Here is a 16,770-nt window from a genome sequence, read left to right as displayed (position 1 = left end):
TCATCCACCCAAAACTCCCAAGCAACTGCATAGCAAGCAACACACTAAAAACCATTCGGAACATCTTAGTTACAATATAGAAATGCTCTGGCAACCATCCACAACACCCTAGCATCATGCCGGTGACTTTTGTATATGCAAGCAACACCCAAATCTGGTTTCTTCTCAATTTTACCTCTCACTGATGTGATTTAGTACCTTGTGCATTTTACTGAAATCACCTGGATGCTTTCATGTGTTGCGAACCCCCAAGTTACTTCATGTGTGTGATTTAATTGCTTGTGTAATCTTTTCCCCGCACCTGCAGCCGAGTGGGAAAGGGCCACGCCTTCCTGAAGTGTATTGTGTCATCAGCCGACTGGGCTGTTTCAACCTGTTTTCCAAGGTGAGCTCAGGTTTGCTCACACACACACACACACACACACACACACACACACACACACACGGTCTCTGTGGCTGTCAGACATGGGCACAGCTGGAGCAAGGCTTGTGTTGGCATTGAGGAACATCCAGCTTACATCTGTCTTTCTCTCTGGCCTATTAAACACCTATTATTTCTTTCGCTTCCACCTTTCACTCATGGGAAAGTGAGGAAGAAGTATAAAACCAAGCTCGACCCAACCTTGGTTATCATAATATTCCATGGAAATCTAATCTGCATGTTTTCGTCAATCTTGAAAAAAAGTCATGCAGACGATGAAAACCATGACTTGCTAGTGACAGGTTAGAATTCCAGAGACTTCCACACTCATCTCTGAAAGGAAAAAAAGAAACAGACCACATGAAATGGATTGCTGTTCTGCAGTGCAGAATGTCAGTAGCAGTGCCACAATCTACTCTACATGTGAATGCCTGTTAACACTGTGTTTTTTTTCCTTCAACTAATTCATTTATTTCAGATCCTTGATGAAGTGGAGAGGAGAAGAGGGATTTCGGCTGCTCTGGTGTATCCTTTCATGAGGAGTGTGATGGAATCTCCTTTCCCAGCACCGGGCAAAACCATAAAAGTCAAAACCTTCCTGCCTGGAGCAGGAAATGAGGTTAGATCCTTTCCACATATAAATCAGACTGCTGTTATCTGCAGTAAATTAAAAATAAGTTTATTCATCACTCATTGAAACAAATATAATATGGTCTATAGATATGAGCTCTGAAACCTTAAAGGAACAGTTCACCCAAATTTTTTTCCTTTGTTATTTACTCACCTTCATGTTATTCCACACCTGTATATGTTTCTTTCTTATGTTGAACACAAAAGATTTTTTGAAGAATTTTGAAGAACCAAACAGTTGTTTTCACCCCCCCAACATTTTCAATCGACTCGACACAAAATTAGTCATTTACATTCTCTATTTACATTTTCGACACTTTTTCTGGAAAATGACAGCATATGTATGATCAGACATACTTCCTTAATAAATGTCTCTGGTCCTGTTTTGCATGATTCGTCAGTGTATGTTATTCTAAGCAAAATTTAATACCTTTCTCTGTCTCTGAAATTACTTTTTTTAAAACTGCATTCATGTGGGGTAAATATTGGCCAGTAGTAATATTTTCAATTTCCATCTTAACAACCTTGCGGTAATGCACAGTGTTTTGTGTTCCTCAGGTTATTGAGTTACGAAGGCCCATGGACTCCAGGCTTGAGCACGTGGACTTTGAAAGTCTGTTCAGCTGCCTGAGTGTCCGACAGGTGGTACGTGTTTTTGCCTCTCTGTTGCTGGAACGAAGAGTCATCTTTGTGGCTGACAAGCTGAGGTGAGACACCCTTGTGTGTTAGCTCAAGTGTCTGAGTTATCATGCGTCTGCAGCCTTTGAGCCGATGAATATTAACCATCAAATGTAGGCAGCATATCATTTCATGTAACACACTCTTCATTCCCATGAGAAAGTTCTTGCTTTTTCAGACCAAACATGGTCAAGCAGTCCTCCCAAACAGAGCTGGGTTTCTAAGAGAAGCTGACCACTGTGACAACAGCAGTCTGAGTGTGGCCTAACAGCAGATGTTCTCAATAACCCCTTTCTTCACTGATGTGCAATGTCACTTACAGTTTTCCATCTACTCATTCAGAGCCTGTAAAATAACATCTGCTACAAATGAAAGATTTTTATCTTTTTGGGTAATTTTCCTCCTGTTGGTTGTTGTAGCCTTTGTTTTTCAGATCTATTCCTTTTCCAGATTCTCAAGTCAGAAACTGATCATCACAGTCTAAGAGGACAAATCTTAGAAAAACATAATTCCGTATTTGTCAGTGATCGCAGGGATTCTGAATGGAATACCAATCATAGTATTGGTCCGAATGCTCCAGCCAATATATCTTGGCTTATCTGGGCAGAAAATAGCTGTTTTCAGGCCCAGTTCAGTTTTGTCTGTCAGTGTCCAACCAGTGCATCTGTTAAATAGCTTTCTACTGCGGTTTTGGTTAAAGGGTGACCCAGCGGCTGCTCCATGCAGGCCATTGCTAAATTCATCTAAATTCATTTTGACCCCACCCTCTAACACTGGGCTGAACTCCCAGGAGTCCCCGCTGATCTAAATGCAGAAGTGGGTCAGGGCATAGATGGGGCTTTGGTTCTGTTAGGGACGTTATAACGGTCCCTGGAGGTTTCGTGGGGTGGGCAGTTACTGTGAAGGAAGGAATGCACTTCCTGTGAGAGTGACTGCACGTGTTTCTCTCCTCTAATCAGTGGCCATATTGTAACAGGGTGACGGATTACAAATTTACATGATGCACTTTAAAAGTTCGATTTCAGTTAGACTAAAAAATTATTTTTCTTTATTAAAAGTCACGTCAACACTTTAGTCTGACTGAAATCATACCAGTTTGGGTTTTGATAACTAAAGTCAAACTAAAAATTAGGGATGCACTGATCATAAAAATTCATGGTCAATTTCGATTTGGGTTTTTTTAACAAGCAAATTGGCTGATACCAATTGCTATCAGATTGTATTTTGCTCTATTATATGGATTTAAAGTGAAAACAGAATGGTCTTGAACTTTCTGAAAATTGTGCTACATAAAACACAAAGCAACAGATGGGCTGAATGAAAATGTAAATTCACTGTCTTTCAGTAGATGGCGCCTATAAAACCGCAGCAATATAGCGCTGACAAACACTTATAGGCATTATGTTGAGGTAAAATAAAAACAAAATGCCATCTTTTCTGAAGATTTTTTTAATCAATGTTTTACCATATATAATTTAAAATGAATGTATTATTATGAATGAATACAATTCATATTTATTGTTATAATTATTATTACAATCTAACATCAATAAAATGGTAAAAAAAATATAAAATCAATAAATAGTTTTTCTTATTCCCTTCAGTTATTGTTTCTGTTTGTTCATCAGCTTCTGTTTATAAAAAAAATAGTAGAAATACTGGGGGAAATATCTTGCCTTAAATAGTGGGCCTTCGAGTCAAAAAGGTTGAGAACCACTGCATTAATCAGATAACACAGTCTCTCTATTATGTGCTTGCTCGATTGTTAACTCGTGTGAACATACGTAGTGTTATTGACCTAGCTTGTGTTGAAACCTTTCCTTTGCCCTCTGCTTCTTCCCACGTGGTACACCAATGGTTTAGTTCACAAACTCACAAACACAGACTCAGAATAGAAGAAAAACCATGTTTTTTCTTTGAACCATAGAACAAAAGTCGTAGTTCTATATTGTCGCTTTTCAAAACCCTCTGCTTTGTGAATGGCTTTGAATCACACCCATTATCATAATAGATAGAGCTCTGGTTACAACATAATATGCTGTTAAGCCAAGTATTGACATTCCATGGGCTTGGCTCTGTTCAAAACAGGAAAGGTGGATTGATGGGATTTGGTCCAGGCCTAGCTGTGTTGCCCAGCAACCTTAGGTGGATTATGGGCAGCGCTAGACTAAGGTAGAAAAGTGTCCTTTCTCCCACATCAAGGACATTGCTGTGGCTCTCTTGGGAAAGGCCACTGCTATCCAGTTCCAAAAAATGTCTCCCAACAGTGTGTGATGTATGCTTCTGTAGCCTATAACGTATATCTGCTGCTCAGGATCTGGCAGAAAGAAAACTCACTCCATGTTAGGCAATGCTTTCCTTGGGATTTCATGTGTGTTTGTTTTAACCCTTTCCACACTTTCTGAAGCTTAAGCCATCCTGTTTATTGTGGCACAGAATGCAATTGTTCTCGAATCACAAACTTTCCATTAACTATGTGATTGTCTAGGGAGCTCTTCTTTCCAAACTAGACACTGATATTCAATCAGGCTGCCGAGCGAGTTCCTTCCTGTGGGGGGTCCAGCAGCTTTGATTGTTAATGAAGTAAATATGTTACCCAATATTATGTTAAAATATACGCAATAATACATTCATTTTTAAACACATTTTATTTAAATTTCTGTATAATGACATGAATTTTGTGTAAGGAAGGAGTTAAACTCTCCAATGCGTTGCCTGGTTTTGTCATTTCTAAATTGCTTCCTTTTCTTGGGTACATTGTGTGTGCATATTTTTCTTTAGCTATAGACGTCTTCCTGTAGTAAGTGACTGTTGTTGTTGAATCAGAGCACAGAGAGGCAGGTGGTAAAATGTTTTGTGTCTTAGACGAGATGAAAAGAAAAGGAGATGGAAAGCCTTTCGGCAAATGTAATATAGTATTGCCAAGTTGGCCAGAGACTTTTGTGTGGCTTGTTTACTACAGAGACTTTTGTAAGTTTCTGTAGTAAACAAGCCAAAAAAACATGAAGATTGAAGAGCTCGACTCAACAGGGTTTTTTTTTTTTTTTTTCTCTTTCTGTTCTTTTATTATCACAGGAATATGCTTCAGTATAGACAATTTCAACGGATATTCGGCGGTAAAAGGAAGTGACGTCTTTGTTCCTCGGACGTTTCCGGTTAGTGTTCAAGCGCATTCAAAGCAATGGCGGCAGGTGCTTGATGCACAGTGGGATTGCGATTAATTTATTTAATCCTACTGTTTAAAATGTCGAAATTAAAATGAGATCATTGTTGCTCGGTGGTTGGGTGATCCCTCTGGGCTGGAACTAACATTAATTTATAAATAATCAGAAATGAAAGGGTTAGATGTCCGAGAAACGCGCCTGGATTGCAGCAGTGAAGCGAGAAGCAGAATAGACAGTAGCAGCTCTAGGATATACAGCGCACATTTCCATTCAGGTAAGGAAAAGTTATTGTTTTTTCCATTTGATTCTTTGTATTTATTTACGTTAACTCTTCCAGTATGATGCATTTTGTTTTCGTCATTGTTTACATATGAGCCTAGCGTTTTGATTCTTTTTTTAGTGAAAAAGGCCAAGCTTTTATTTCCATTTTATTGCAAGCGTTAAAATATGAGTTCTCATTAGTTGTCCAGCTATCTTGTCAGCAGATAAATGCAGTGAGTAACACGTTATAGAAACTCTCTAAACTTGAATGTTGAATAGTGAAACAGTTAACTGCAGTAGTTTACTAAAGCTAACGGAAAACATTTTTCATCACTTATGCTTGTCTAATGTTAATTCCAATATGTACTAATGTATTAAACAATAATAGTATTATTTGTAAATATTGTGCATTAAATAAAATAATTGTTTTTCTACTTTTGTCTTTAGGAAAGCCATCATTTGTAACGAAGACACCTAAGATGGTGAGTGCTACAGGGAGACAGGACAATGCCAAACCACATGTGACCATATGAACACCCAGATGTGTTTGAGAACTTGAGGATGAAATGCAATGCAGTACTCAAAGCTGCTCATGGTCAGCCTGCTGCATTTGATATTGATCACGTTAATAAATAAGATGGAAACAGTCTCTGTCTTTTGTTTATATGCAGTACTGGTCAAATATCTGGATGCATTACTATTTTTTATGTTTTTGAATGAAGTCTCTTATGCTCATCAAGCCTCCATTTATTTGATCAAAAATACAGACATAATCAGTAATATTGTCAAATATTACAATTTAAAATGTTTTTTGTTTTAATATTCTTTACATTTATTTCTGTGATGCAAAGCTGGATTTTGATCACTCATTACTCCAGTCTTAAGTGTCACATGATCCTTCAGAGATCATTCTAATGTGCTGATTTGATATTTGGTTATTGTCAGTGTTGGAAACAATTGTGCTGCTTAATATTTTTTTCTAGAACCTGTGATACTTTATACAGGATTGATTGATTGAATCCTGACAGGGATTTTCAAAATTATAGAAATCTTTCCTAACAGTATGTCTTTATCACTTTTTAAAATAAATTTTAAAAATTGCTGAATAATTGTATTCATATTCTAAAATAAATAATTAAATACTGAGCCCAAACTTTTGAACAGTAGTGCATGTTGTTACAAATCATTTCTATTATAAATAAATGCTGTTCTTTTATTCAAAGAATACTAAAATTATCTCAGTTTATAAAGAAATATTAAGCAGCACAACTTTTTCCATCACTGATAACAAATCAGCACATTAGAATGATTTCTGAAGGATCATGTGACACTGAAGACTGGAGTAATTATGTTGAAAATCACAGAAATAAATTATATTTTGAAGCATATTAAAATAGAAAACCATTATTTTAAATTGTAATATTTCAAAATATTACAGTTTTTGTCTATATTTTTGATCAATTAAATGCAGACTTGATGAGCATTAGAGACTTATTTAAAAAACATTAATAGTGGCCACACTTTTTACCTGTATGTGTGTTTACAGTAAATGTGCATAAAAACATACATACCCACATATATACTGTATGTAGTGTGTGTGTGTGCATCTATTAATCTGCCTGTAGGCTATACTTTTATCTTTAAAAAAACAACAACTAATAAAGGTTTATGCAAAACACGGTAGCCAGCATTGATTTGCAATCATCTTGTTTATTTGTGACCACGTGTTGGCTCAGATAGAGCATTCATCAGTGCTTTCTAGCACTGTTCCACAGCAACAAACTTGACCAAACTAAGCACACATTATAAAACGAATGAAACCAGTAATAATGGCATGAAGTGATTAGCTTACTAGCATTCATTTAGCGTTGTAATAAACATGCATGTGCTGTAAAGCTGCAGTGAAACGATATGTATTGTGAAAAGCGCTGTACAAATAAAAATGAATGCGTAGACATACAGACTGACCCAGCAATGCAAGTGAAATGTCCACTAAAAACCTCCCCGGCTATATTAGCACAAACCATGATAAGATCATAAGTAACACTGTTTGTCTTGCTTCAGTTTAATCAAACATAAGACTGATGTCATCCATTTTACAAACAAATGATCCCAACTTTTCCGCTGAGGAGTTAATTGTAAGCATCCAGACTGCGATACGCGTTTCCCGCCATCTCTCGTGTACACGCACGCAGCATCAATCAGAGCCGTCCAGAACACTACTTTTAATGTTCTAAGTAAGTTTGCACCTCAGTCATATTTAAAGGGTAATTCTATTGTTTTTATTTTTTTTAAATACATAACTTGCGTTTTCACTAGACTTAAAAAGGATGCGCTGTAGGTTTTGATAGATCTGAGATTTAAAAATGGTGCTACCGGAAATGCTTCAGGACCAGACATGCGCAGTAGCGTTCCAACGCCTTTTGCTGTGTCTTATCTCGCTTTGGTTTCATTTAGAAGACTGCATCCTCCGGAAGTCGAATCCTCTGTAGGATGCGTAATGTATACGAAGTGTCCTCAACCTAGAATTAAATGAGACTGCCTTTGTAGGACAGGAGGAAAAGGAAACAGGAAGTATCACGTTGATATGCCAACACATTAAGAAGCATCCTTGCGCTCACACTACTTAAATGAAGGAAAATTATTTCTAAATTTGGAAAGCAATTTGAAAAAAAAAATGCTTTTACTTGTTTTATTTTGCTCAATGTTTGAGGAGCTGCAGCGTACATACAACAGACAGCTGTTAGAGAAAAAAGGAGGAGGATATTAAGAACAAAGTTTATCCGTTTTTACTGGAGGCACTTTAAGTTAAGTTGAAAACACCACCGCGCTTGTGTGTACATCTGCCGGCGCTGGCATCTTTCAAATGAACGATGGTTGTTTATGGTGACGCAAAGCATTGTGGGTTATCTGTAGCAGCGAAGGATACACCTGATGCATCCTCCGAATTCCTGTGAAAGAAGGTCTCATTCGAAGGTTGCTTTCGGGGTGTCCTACTTGCTTTTCTGAAATGAGACGGCCTCAATGACATATGCATCCTTCGAATGAGACCTTCGGAGGACGCATCCTTCTAAATGAGACACAGATTTTGTTATTGTTTACGTCCTTGAAATGGTCTATATTGCATAATGGTGGGAACATAAACTTTACATCAGCTTTTGCATAAACTTTGTGTTATTGCTCTTATATCCACATACTGAATGTCCCCACTGGTTAAACATGCAGACGCTCTCATTAAATATATAAAATTACTCTCTAAGCTCGTTTTCCAAAAGCCAGCCAGCCATCCAACATTCCCATTATTTGTGAAAGATGCAGTATTGTTGAGAATCTGTCCAATTCAGTTTGGCTGGTTAAATGAAAGCACATGTATTTTTTTATTCTGATTTAGATCTTGAATTTTCACCCTTAAGCTGCTCCTGTTGCAAATTATTCTTTTTAAGGGTAGCTCACGTAACAAACACCAAATTCCAGCAGCTATTGATCAGTGTCTTTATTTAAAAAAATATTTTACATTTACCTTCATTTAGCAGACGCTTTTATCCAAAGTGACTTGCAAATGAGGACAATAGAATCAGAACCAACAAAAGAGCAATAATATGTAAGTTCTGTGACAAGTTAGCTTAACGCAGTACATGTAGCAAGTTTTTTTTTTTAATAAAACAAGTCAAAAGAATAGAAAAAGAACAGAGAATGCAACAAATGTAACAAATATACATAGTACACACATATATGTGAACAAAGTTTTCATTGTGGATGCGATTAATTGCAACTAATTCATTTGACAGTACAAATTTTTATTTTATTTTTTAATAGTTTTAGATTTAGTTAACAGTAACTAGTGGAAGAAGTGTAAATCTGTTTATATATAATTTTTTAAATCTTTGAGGAAGGTTCATGCTGATTAGTTTAAGTTCTCAAATGAACTTCTAATAGGCCTTATGATAAAATACACAATATAATAGCTGTTATAGCTTTTTGTTCTGGTCAGATAAAGGATGCTGTGTAAATGATATTTATTTGGTTGAGCATGTTTGATATGACTGTGTGTTTGTGTGCATATCAGCTCTGTATGACAGCCCAGACAGGAGTCAATTACGGTAGCTAGCAGCAGTTTTCAACTCAACCCTCTATCTGTGTTGGAGGATTCGGGCAGCATAGAGCAGTGTTTGGACTGGTCTACAGTTCCGTCTTCATCTTTTCCCATGAGTACTTGCCTCTGAGGCCTCAGTTATGCTGACATTCCAGGTATCAGCTATCAGAATCCGCCTGTCTTGCCTGTGGCCAGGTTTTTAAAATCTGCCTCTCTTTTCCCAGTGTGAACATGCCAAAATGCAGGATGCAGCAGATTCTCACACTCGCACGCACAAACGCACGCACGCGCGCACAGACACACACACACACACCCACCTACCTTCAGACACTACCTAGAGTGTTTTAAGCACAGGCCGTGAAATGTAATATTTTGATTTTGATTAAAAATGCTAACTACTAATTGCTTGTGCTAATTTGATGATATGCAATTTTTTCAGACCTGGAGCTTATATATTTTGATAAAAATAATTGAAATGAGTACTTTTTTTAATGTATACTAAAACAGGGCATTAATGGAAGCCTGTTTCTGCCACATAATAAAACAATAAAAACAGTAACTGCAACTTTTTATCTCACAATTTGGACTTTGTTTCTTGTAATTCTGAGGAAAAAAAGTTAGAATTGTGAATTAAAAATTCTGAAGAAAACGTCAGAATTGTGAGATGTAAACTCGGAATTGTGAGCATTCTGAGATTACATTTAAATTTTTCTCACAATTCTGACTTTATTTCTCTGAATTCTGAGTTTCCATCTCACAAGTTCATTTCCCTCAGAATTCTTAGTTCGCATCCCACACTTCCACCACAGAGTAAAATATAAAAGTTAATTGCAACTATTTATCTTGCAATTTTAACTTGTCCCACTTGCAGTTTATATATCAAAGTTCAGACCTTTTTTCTTTCATTTGTGCGAAAAAAGCCAGAATTGGAATATTTGAACTCAGAATGGCAAGATAGAAACTTAGAACTTGTAGTTGCGAGAAAGTCAGAATTCTCGCAGATAGTTTATATCTTGTCTTTTTTTTCCTTTCTCTGAATATCAAAAATTAAACTCATAATTGCAAGAAAAAAGTCTTTTGAGACAAAAAGTTGCAGTTACTTTTTTAATTCTTTCATTCTGTGTTGAAAACGGGCATTTGTTTTGCGCCTAACAACACAGATGAGCAGTATTGGAGCTACAATTCTGTTTAGTTTACTGTCAGCATACCAAATTTTATCTCTGGGTTCAGTCCTGATCCTTTCTAATTCATGGCTGGAGTCAGTGTGTTTGCGATGGTTTATTTTCTTGGCCCATGTGGTGGATGGGACAGAAAGAGATGAGAATGAGAGAAAGGAGGGTCAGCCACGATCAACAAGCTGAGGACCGTGAGAAGGCCACTGTGCTATTTGTGACTTTGCACTCAGCTTTAGCTGTAACATCTCGCGGCTGCTTTAACGTCACAGAGTAATTTAAGGCTCTGAGGAGCGTGATCTGCAAACGTGTTGTGTGAATGAGAACGAGTGTGTGTGGTTACAGTGTGGTAGCCCATCACGATATCATTGTTACCATATCGCCCTGAAGATACGAAGACTTGCGTGCAGCCTTTTCCACATACAATGGGTAATGTGGCTGATGAACCGTTTGAGTACAAACCGCACAGAAAACCAGACTGATTTAATGATTGTCTTATGGGAACGTTTTACTCTTTTTGTTGGAACATTACCAGTGATTTACTGGTAAAGGTTTGACAGCTGTAATATAATGAAAATTAGTATTTTCTTCATAAAACAGTAGATTTCCTTCACCATAAAAAGGTTTTTGAAATAATTTGTTTGCTCAAGGCTGCATTTTTTTTAACTCATTCATACAGTAAAAACAGTAATATTGTTAATAGTAATTTTGTAAAATTATTACAAAATAAAATTAACTTATTTAAAAATGAAACTGTGAATGCAAAGCTTAATTTTGACTGAGCAGTCATTACTGCACTCTTCATTGTCACATGATCCTTCAGAAATCATTCTGATATGCTAATTTGGTGCTTCAGAAACATTTATTATCAGTGTTGCTTAACATTTTTGTGGAAATCGTATTTTTTAATGAATAAAACTTTTATACCAACTGCATTTATTTTAAATGTATTTCTAACTTTGTATAACTGTCAATTCAATGCATCTGTGATGAATAGTACTATTCATTTCTAAAAATCGTATTAACCTTAAACTTTTGAACAGTAGTGGAAAAATCATGTTAAGTAGACCATTTGATATGACACTTGTAAAATGTATAAATTAAATGGCAGAATATGTAGTATGTAATATTAATGCACAGGATATAATCCACCATTTGTGAAAATGATCGTATCAGTGATTTTTAAGACCTTTTATGATGTGTTTTTACCACTCCAAGCTATCATTATCTCCAGAGGGTTTTATGTAACTGCTATCTTGAATGCCACTGTCACAATGGAAATAATATTAGAGGAGATCGTTTGAATTGCACCGCCACTGGCTATTTTCATAATCTCAGATTCCATTGGCCCCCTGCTTAAGCCAAAATAAACTGGAAAAGCTGGGCTCAATGTACTTTTTCCAGAACAAGATTTGCTAAAAAAGCATGTGAGATATAGTAAAAGCTATAGGTGATTGACTGTGTGCCTTTCTCTTTCCCCACAGTACTCTTTCCAGCTGTGTTCATGCAGTGGTGGCTTTGCTCTACCCGTTCTCCTGGCAGCACACCTTCATCCCTGTGCTGCCCACCTCGATGGTGGACATCGTCTGCTGTCCCACGCCCTTCCTAGTCGGTATTCTGTCCAGCTCACTGCCAAAGCTCAAGGAGCTGCCAGTGGAGGAGGTACTTGATATCTCACTAACTCCCAGTTGTCACCCGTATTGTTTGTTGTAATACGATACTTTGTCAAGTGTGCACAACATGTGCTTGGCTTTGTACCCGCCTAAATTAAACTGGTTTGACAGTCATTAGATCCAGGGAGAGAAAAACATAAATTCATAACCACAAAGACTTACTTTTTCATTTTAAAGATTCAAGCATTTTTCGTAGCTCTTGGTGGCTATTATTCTGCAAGATGTTTCCCTGATCGTGACTTTGAATTCCTGTGAATATAGTCACACTGGCAGCTCTCCTTAACAGTTAAGTTTTGCTATTACTCTAATAATCTGCCTGAACATTGAACCCTTATGTAGTAGAATATGGGGCTAAAGTCATTTTCCCAGGTTCAGAAAGTTGTTGGAATGAGTTAGAATCATACTAAGTATAATAACATGCCCAGAATATGGGCCAATTTTTGTGTATGAGCCTTGAATGTGGCGTCAGCTTCATAAGCCTAGCTCAGCATTCCTGGCCAGGCTGTTGCCTTTCTCCCCTCTAAACTTTCCCAACCGGGAGAGTGTTGTTGTTTCCAGCTGCCCATAGGACACTGCCAGCTTGGCCACAGGGCTGAAGTTTGGTCCCTACTGAGTGTTTGGCATTTAGTGCATTTGGCAGAAGTCGTCTTAAGTACTTTTTGGACATAAGTGCACTTGTAATGGCCATAAGGGGTGACCCTTTGCAGCGAAGACATCTGGAAGCACACCAAATTGTGCTGCTTGTCATTGTTAACACTGTGTTTTTAAATGGATGTCAGGCTCCATCTGTTGTGGATCAACTTCTGGAAATGCTGTGATGTACGAACCTCCCAAAACAATCGAATGTAGTGTGATTAAACAGAATGATGCTACTTAATGTTTGAGATCTGTTTTTCTTTATGTTTCAGGCTTTAATGGTTGATCTTGGAACGGACCGCTTCATCAGACAGGTTTGTCTGCCCACAAAGTTTGACAAACTCTCCCATGGCTCTAGCGCAGATAATTGCGTGCTGTCATTAAGATCTGAGAACAACCGTAATACAAACAAGCTGGCTGTGTCATGTTATGAATCACTGAACATTGTTACATTGTTAATCTTCATAATCTTCCTGTATACAGATGGATGATGAGGCCTCTCTATTACCACGCAAACTGCAAGCTGCTCTGGAGCAGTCTCTCGAACAGAGGAACGACATCATCAATCAAGACTCGGACGGCGAATCAGATGAAGGTGAAAAACCTGACGTTGTGGCCTTGCCCATCTGTTTACAATGGACTTACTATCTGTGCATCATGAAACATGCTCTGACTGTAAAGCGCAACATCTGGCTTCACTGTATTTCATTTCCTATTCAAAGTCTTTCTTGTTTATCCACCATGAAAATTATCCAAATCTAATCTGCGTTTCATATTTTTTGTTTATGCTTGATCAAATATAAATGGCTGGTTTAGTTGCTCTAGCATATTTACTAATAAATGTTTCTGATATTTCACAGAGTGCACCACCTCTTTGAACAGTGTGGTATCAGAGGCCTTCATCCGCTTTTTCCTGGAGACCGCTGGCCACTATTCGCTGTTTCTTACCCAGGGCGAAAGAGGAGAGCGCATCTTCCAGCGCGAAGCCTTCCGCAAATCGGTGGCTTCTAAGAGCATCCGGCGATTCCTAGGGGTCTTCATGGAGTCTCAGATGTTTGCTGGATTCATCCAGGATAGGGAGATGAGGAAGTGTAGGGCCAAAGGTAAACCATGCTTGGTCAATTAAAGAAAATAGCTTCCCAAAAACATGGTTTCCTATTAGCTTCAGGCTCATATAAGTGTAATTTGAAACCCACACCCAGCATAATGATACACTACTTGTGTGGGTCTTTCTGAGATTGGGTGGAGGCAACTTTTATGTTGAAAGTCAGATCTTTACTGCCACCTTCTGGTGTTTTTTTTTTTTGTTTGTTTTTTATAATGGCTATTATTAATATTAATATTAATCTATGATCTGTTATTAAGGGATTTAATATATTTTCATTCTTTTTTATTTGTTTATTTAATTTATTATTTTCATAAACAGGTCTGTTTGAGCAGAGGGTGGAACAGTATCTGGAGGAGTTGCCAGACACAGAGCAGAGTGGAGTCAACAAATTTCTGAAGGGTTTAGGTGAGTATAATACAGCAGTTATGCGACACATTGCTACACATGTCAAACTTTTGGAATTATTAAAATAATTTATGGCTTTTTGAAGTCTCTTATGCTGGATTTATTTGATTAAAAATATTGTAAAAACAGTAATATTGTGAATTGTTGCTATTTAAAAGTACTGGTTTTTATTTTTATGTATTTTATTGAATTTTCCGCATCTATTTCAGTGATTTTAGCATCACTTCAGTCTTCAATGTTACATGATCCTTCAGAAACCATGCTAATATGATGAAATATTTCTTGTTATTATTAATGTTGAAAACAGTTGCACTTAATATTTTTGTGGCAAACTTTGATATACTACCATTCAAAAGTCTGGGATAAATAAGATTTAATTTAATAAAAAAATAAATTAATACTTTTATTCAGCAAGGGCACACAAAATTGATCAAAAAGTGACAGTAAAGACATTTATAATTTTACTAAATGTGACCCTGGACCACAAAACCAGTCTTAAGTCGCTGGGGTATATTTGTAGCAATAGCCAAAAATATATTGTATGGGTCAAAATTATAATTTTTTCTTTTAAGTCAAAAATCATTAAGTAGGATATTAAGTAAAGATCATGTTCCATGAAGATATTTTGTAAATTTTCTACCATAAATGTATCAAAACTTCATTTTTCATTAGTAATTGCATTGCCAAAGACTTCATTTGGACAACTTTAAAGGTGAGTTTCTCAATATTTAGATTTTTTTGCACACTCTAAAAAAATTTTTCGGCCAAATATTGTCCTATCCTAATGAACCATACATCAATGAGAAGCTTATTTATTCAGCTTTCATGTAATGTGTAAATCTCACTTTCAAAAAATGTAAACTTAAGACTGGTTTTGTGGTCCAAGGTCACAAATATTTTTATTTAAAATAAATGTTGTTCTTTTGAACTTTCTATTTCATCTTTCTATTTCTACTTTCATGTGACACTGAAGACTGAAGTAGTGGTAGCTGAAAATTAAACTTTGGCATCACAGGAATAATTTTCATTTTAAAGTATATTAAAATATTAGAAACAGTTCTTTCAAAATTGTAATAATATTTCACAATATTGCTGTTTTTATTATGCTTCCGATCAAATAAATGCAGCCTTGGTGAGTGAAAGAGACTTCTTACAGAAACGTTGAAAAATGTTTCAAACTTTTGTCCTGTTGCCGACATATGTAAGCACAAAGCTTGTTTATAAAAAGGCATATCAGACACTGCATATCAACTTGATACATCAAAATTTCATCTTTTTTTTTTCAGGAAATAAAATGAAGTTCCTTCATAAAAAGAACTAGAAACACTTTATTGTGAAACCAAAAACTGTGGACATTTTCTACAAATGCTACATCTGAAGACCTAACACGGCTATGTCACGTATGTTGAGATGTGCCTTTTGTTTTGACTGTCATTCATACTTTTGTACATATTTATGAAAGCGGTGTTGTTAATCTCACATGTAGCTCTGTTGTTACCTTTCCTGGTACTTTGTATATGAAACTAGAGAAACAATAGGATGGTACTGAGAGTATGAATGGTTATATTGCAGTATAACCTCCACCCTTAGAGATAATTGTGTTGAGCTGGATGAGGTGTATGAATGGAAACTTGACAGGTGGATGTACAGTGGCTGTGTAGTATTTAACGCTAGAATGTTTTTCCCATGAACTGTATTTTGTACATTTATTAACACATGAAGAGTATAATTACCTTATTTGCAATGTTTAATAAAAAAAAAAAAAAAAGTTTTTCTGTTAATTTCTCATTGTGCATTAATGAACTGCTTTGTCTCAAAATGTTTAGGACCATAGAAGCAGACCCGATCTTGCTGTGACTGTCTGTGTGAAGATACTCCCATCCTTTTAGTCTGGCCTTTCAGTGTTTAAAATAGCAGTAATGAATAATACACTGGGAATGTTTTAAGCTTGACACATTTTTGCTATATTAAAGAAACAAATATACAACTCCTGAATTGGTCATATGTGTATTTCAATCCATAGCCAGTGTCTGGAGAACAAGTTTGAGTTTTTTTTTCTTCACAAACATCCAATAAAGGTCTAAAAAAAAAAAAAAAAACATTTCTATATAAAATATTTTGATAAATATTTTACATTAATAAATATTTGAATGCAATCAACGTTTTCACAGTCCACTCCCCATTGGCAGGTATTTCAGTTTATTTTAAACGCTTTCTCAGCAAGTACAGTCTCAAACAATTCTATCAAAGCCACTGAGAGCAAGTGCAGATCCGACATCTTTCTCCATAGGTGCCACAACAAAGGTATCGTAGCAATACCAAGAAAAATATGACAGTTCAGTAAAGACGGCAGTCAAATGGAAACCAAGAGTGATTTCTTTTAGACAAGCAACTGAACACTTTCTACTCTGTCTGTTGCTGAAAATAAGTAAATTTACGGTGCGGTAAAATGGGAAATCTTGCATCTACAATCGTTATTCCCTCACCTGTAGTACAAGGACACTGAGACAAAGGCGACATCTGCTGGAC

General features: G+C 36.5%; 1 protein-coding gene across 10 annotated transcripts in view; it reads left to right on the top strand.

Annotated features, from left to right (window-relative positions):
- LOC306843099 (DENN domain-containing protein 2B-like) overlaps positions 1-16,232 on the top strand; it is a 62,502-nt gene extending 46,270 nt beyond the window's left edge. For 5 of the 10 annotated variants that reach the window (XR_013781802.1, XR_013781803.1, XR_013781804.1 and 2 more), the window contains 10 exons: positions 308-385; positions 900-1,040; positions 1,610-1,758; positions 11,904-12,081; positions 13,001-13,042; positions 13,212-13,323; positions 13,589-13,831; positions 14,155-14,241; positions 15,528-15,641; positions 16,068-16,232. Coding sequence is in view for 5 of the 10 variants with exons in the window: in XM_079374361.1 (XP_079230487.1) it covers positions 308-385; positions 900-1,040; positions 1,610-1,758; positions 11,904-12,081; positions 13,001-13,042; positions 13,212-13,323; positions 13,589-13,831; positions 14,155-14,241; positions 15,528-15,562 (1,065 nt within the window). In the remaining 5 variants the exon portion in view is untranslated. Of the gene's footprint in view, positions 1-307; positions 386-899; positions 1,041-1,609; positions 1,759-11,903; positions 12,082-13,000; positions 13,043-13,211; positions 13,324-13,588; positions 13,832-14,154; positions 14,242-15,527 lie in introns of all 10 variants that reach the window. The other 5 variants (XM_079374361.1, XM_079374363.1, XM_079374362.1 and 2 more) reach the window with 1 other exon arrangement.
- The last annotated feature ends 538 nt before the right edge of the window (positions 16,233-16,770 follow it).

This window comes from Barbus barbus, assembly GCF_936440315.1.
Source record: "Barbus barbus genome assembly, chromosome: 2".
Classification (NCBI taxonomy): domain Eukaryota; kingdom Metazoa; phylum Chordata; class Actinopteri; order Cypriniformes; family Cyprinidae; genus Barbus; species Barbus barbus.
The sequence above is the reverse complement of the archived record's forward strand: the minus strand, read 5'-3'. Positions and strand labels throughout refer to the sequence as shown.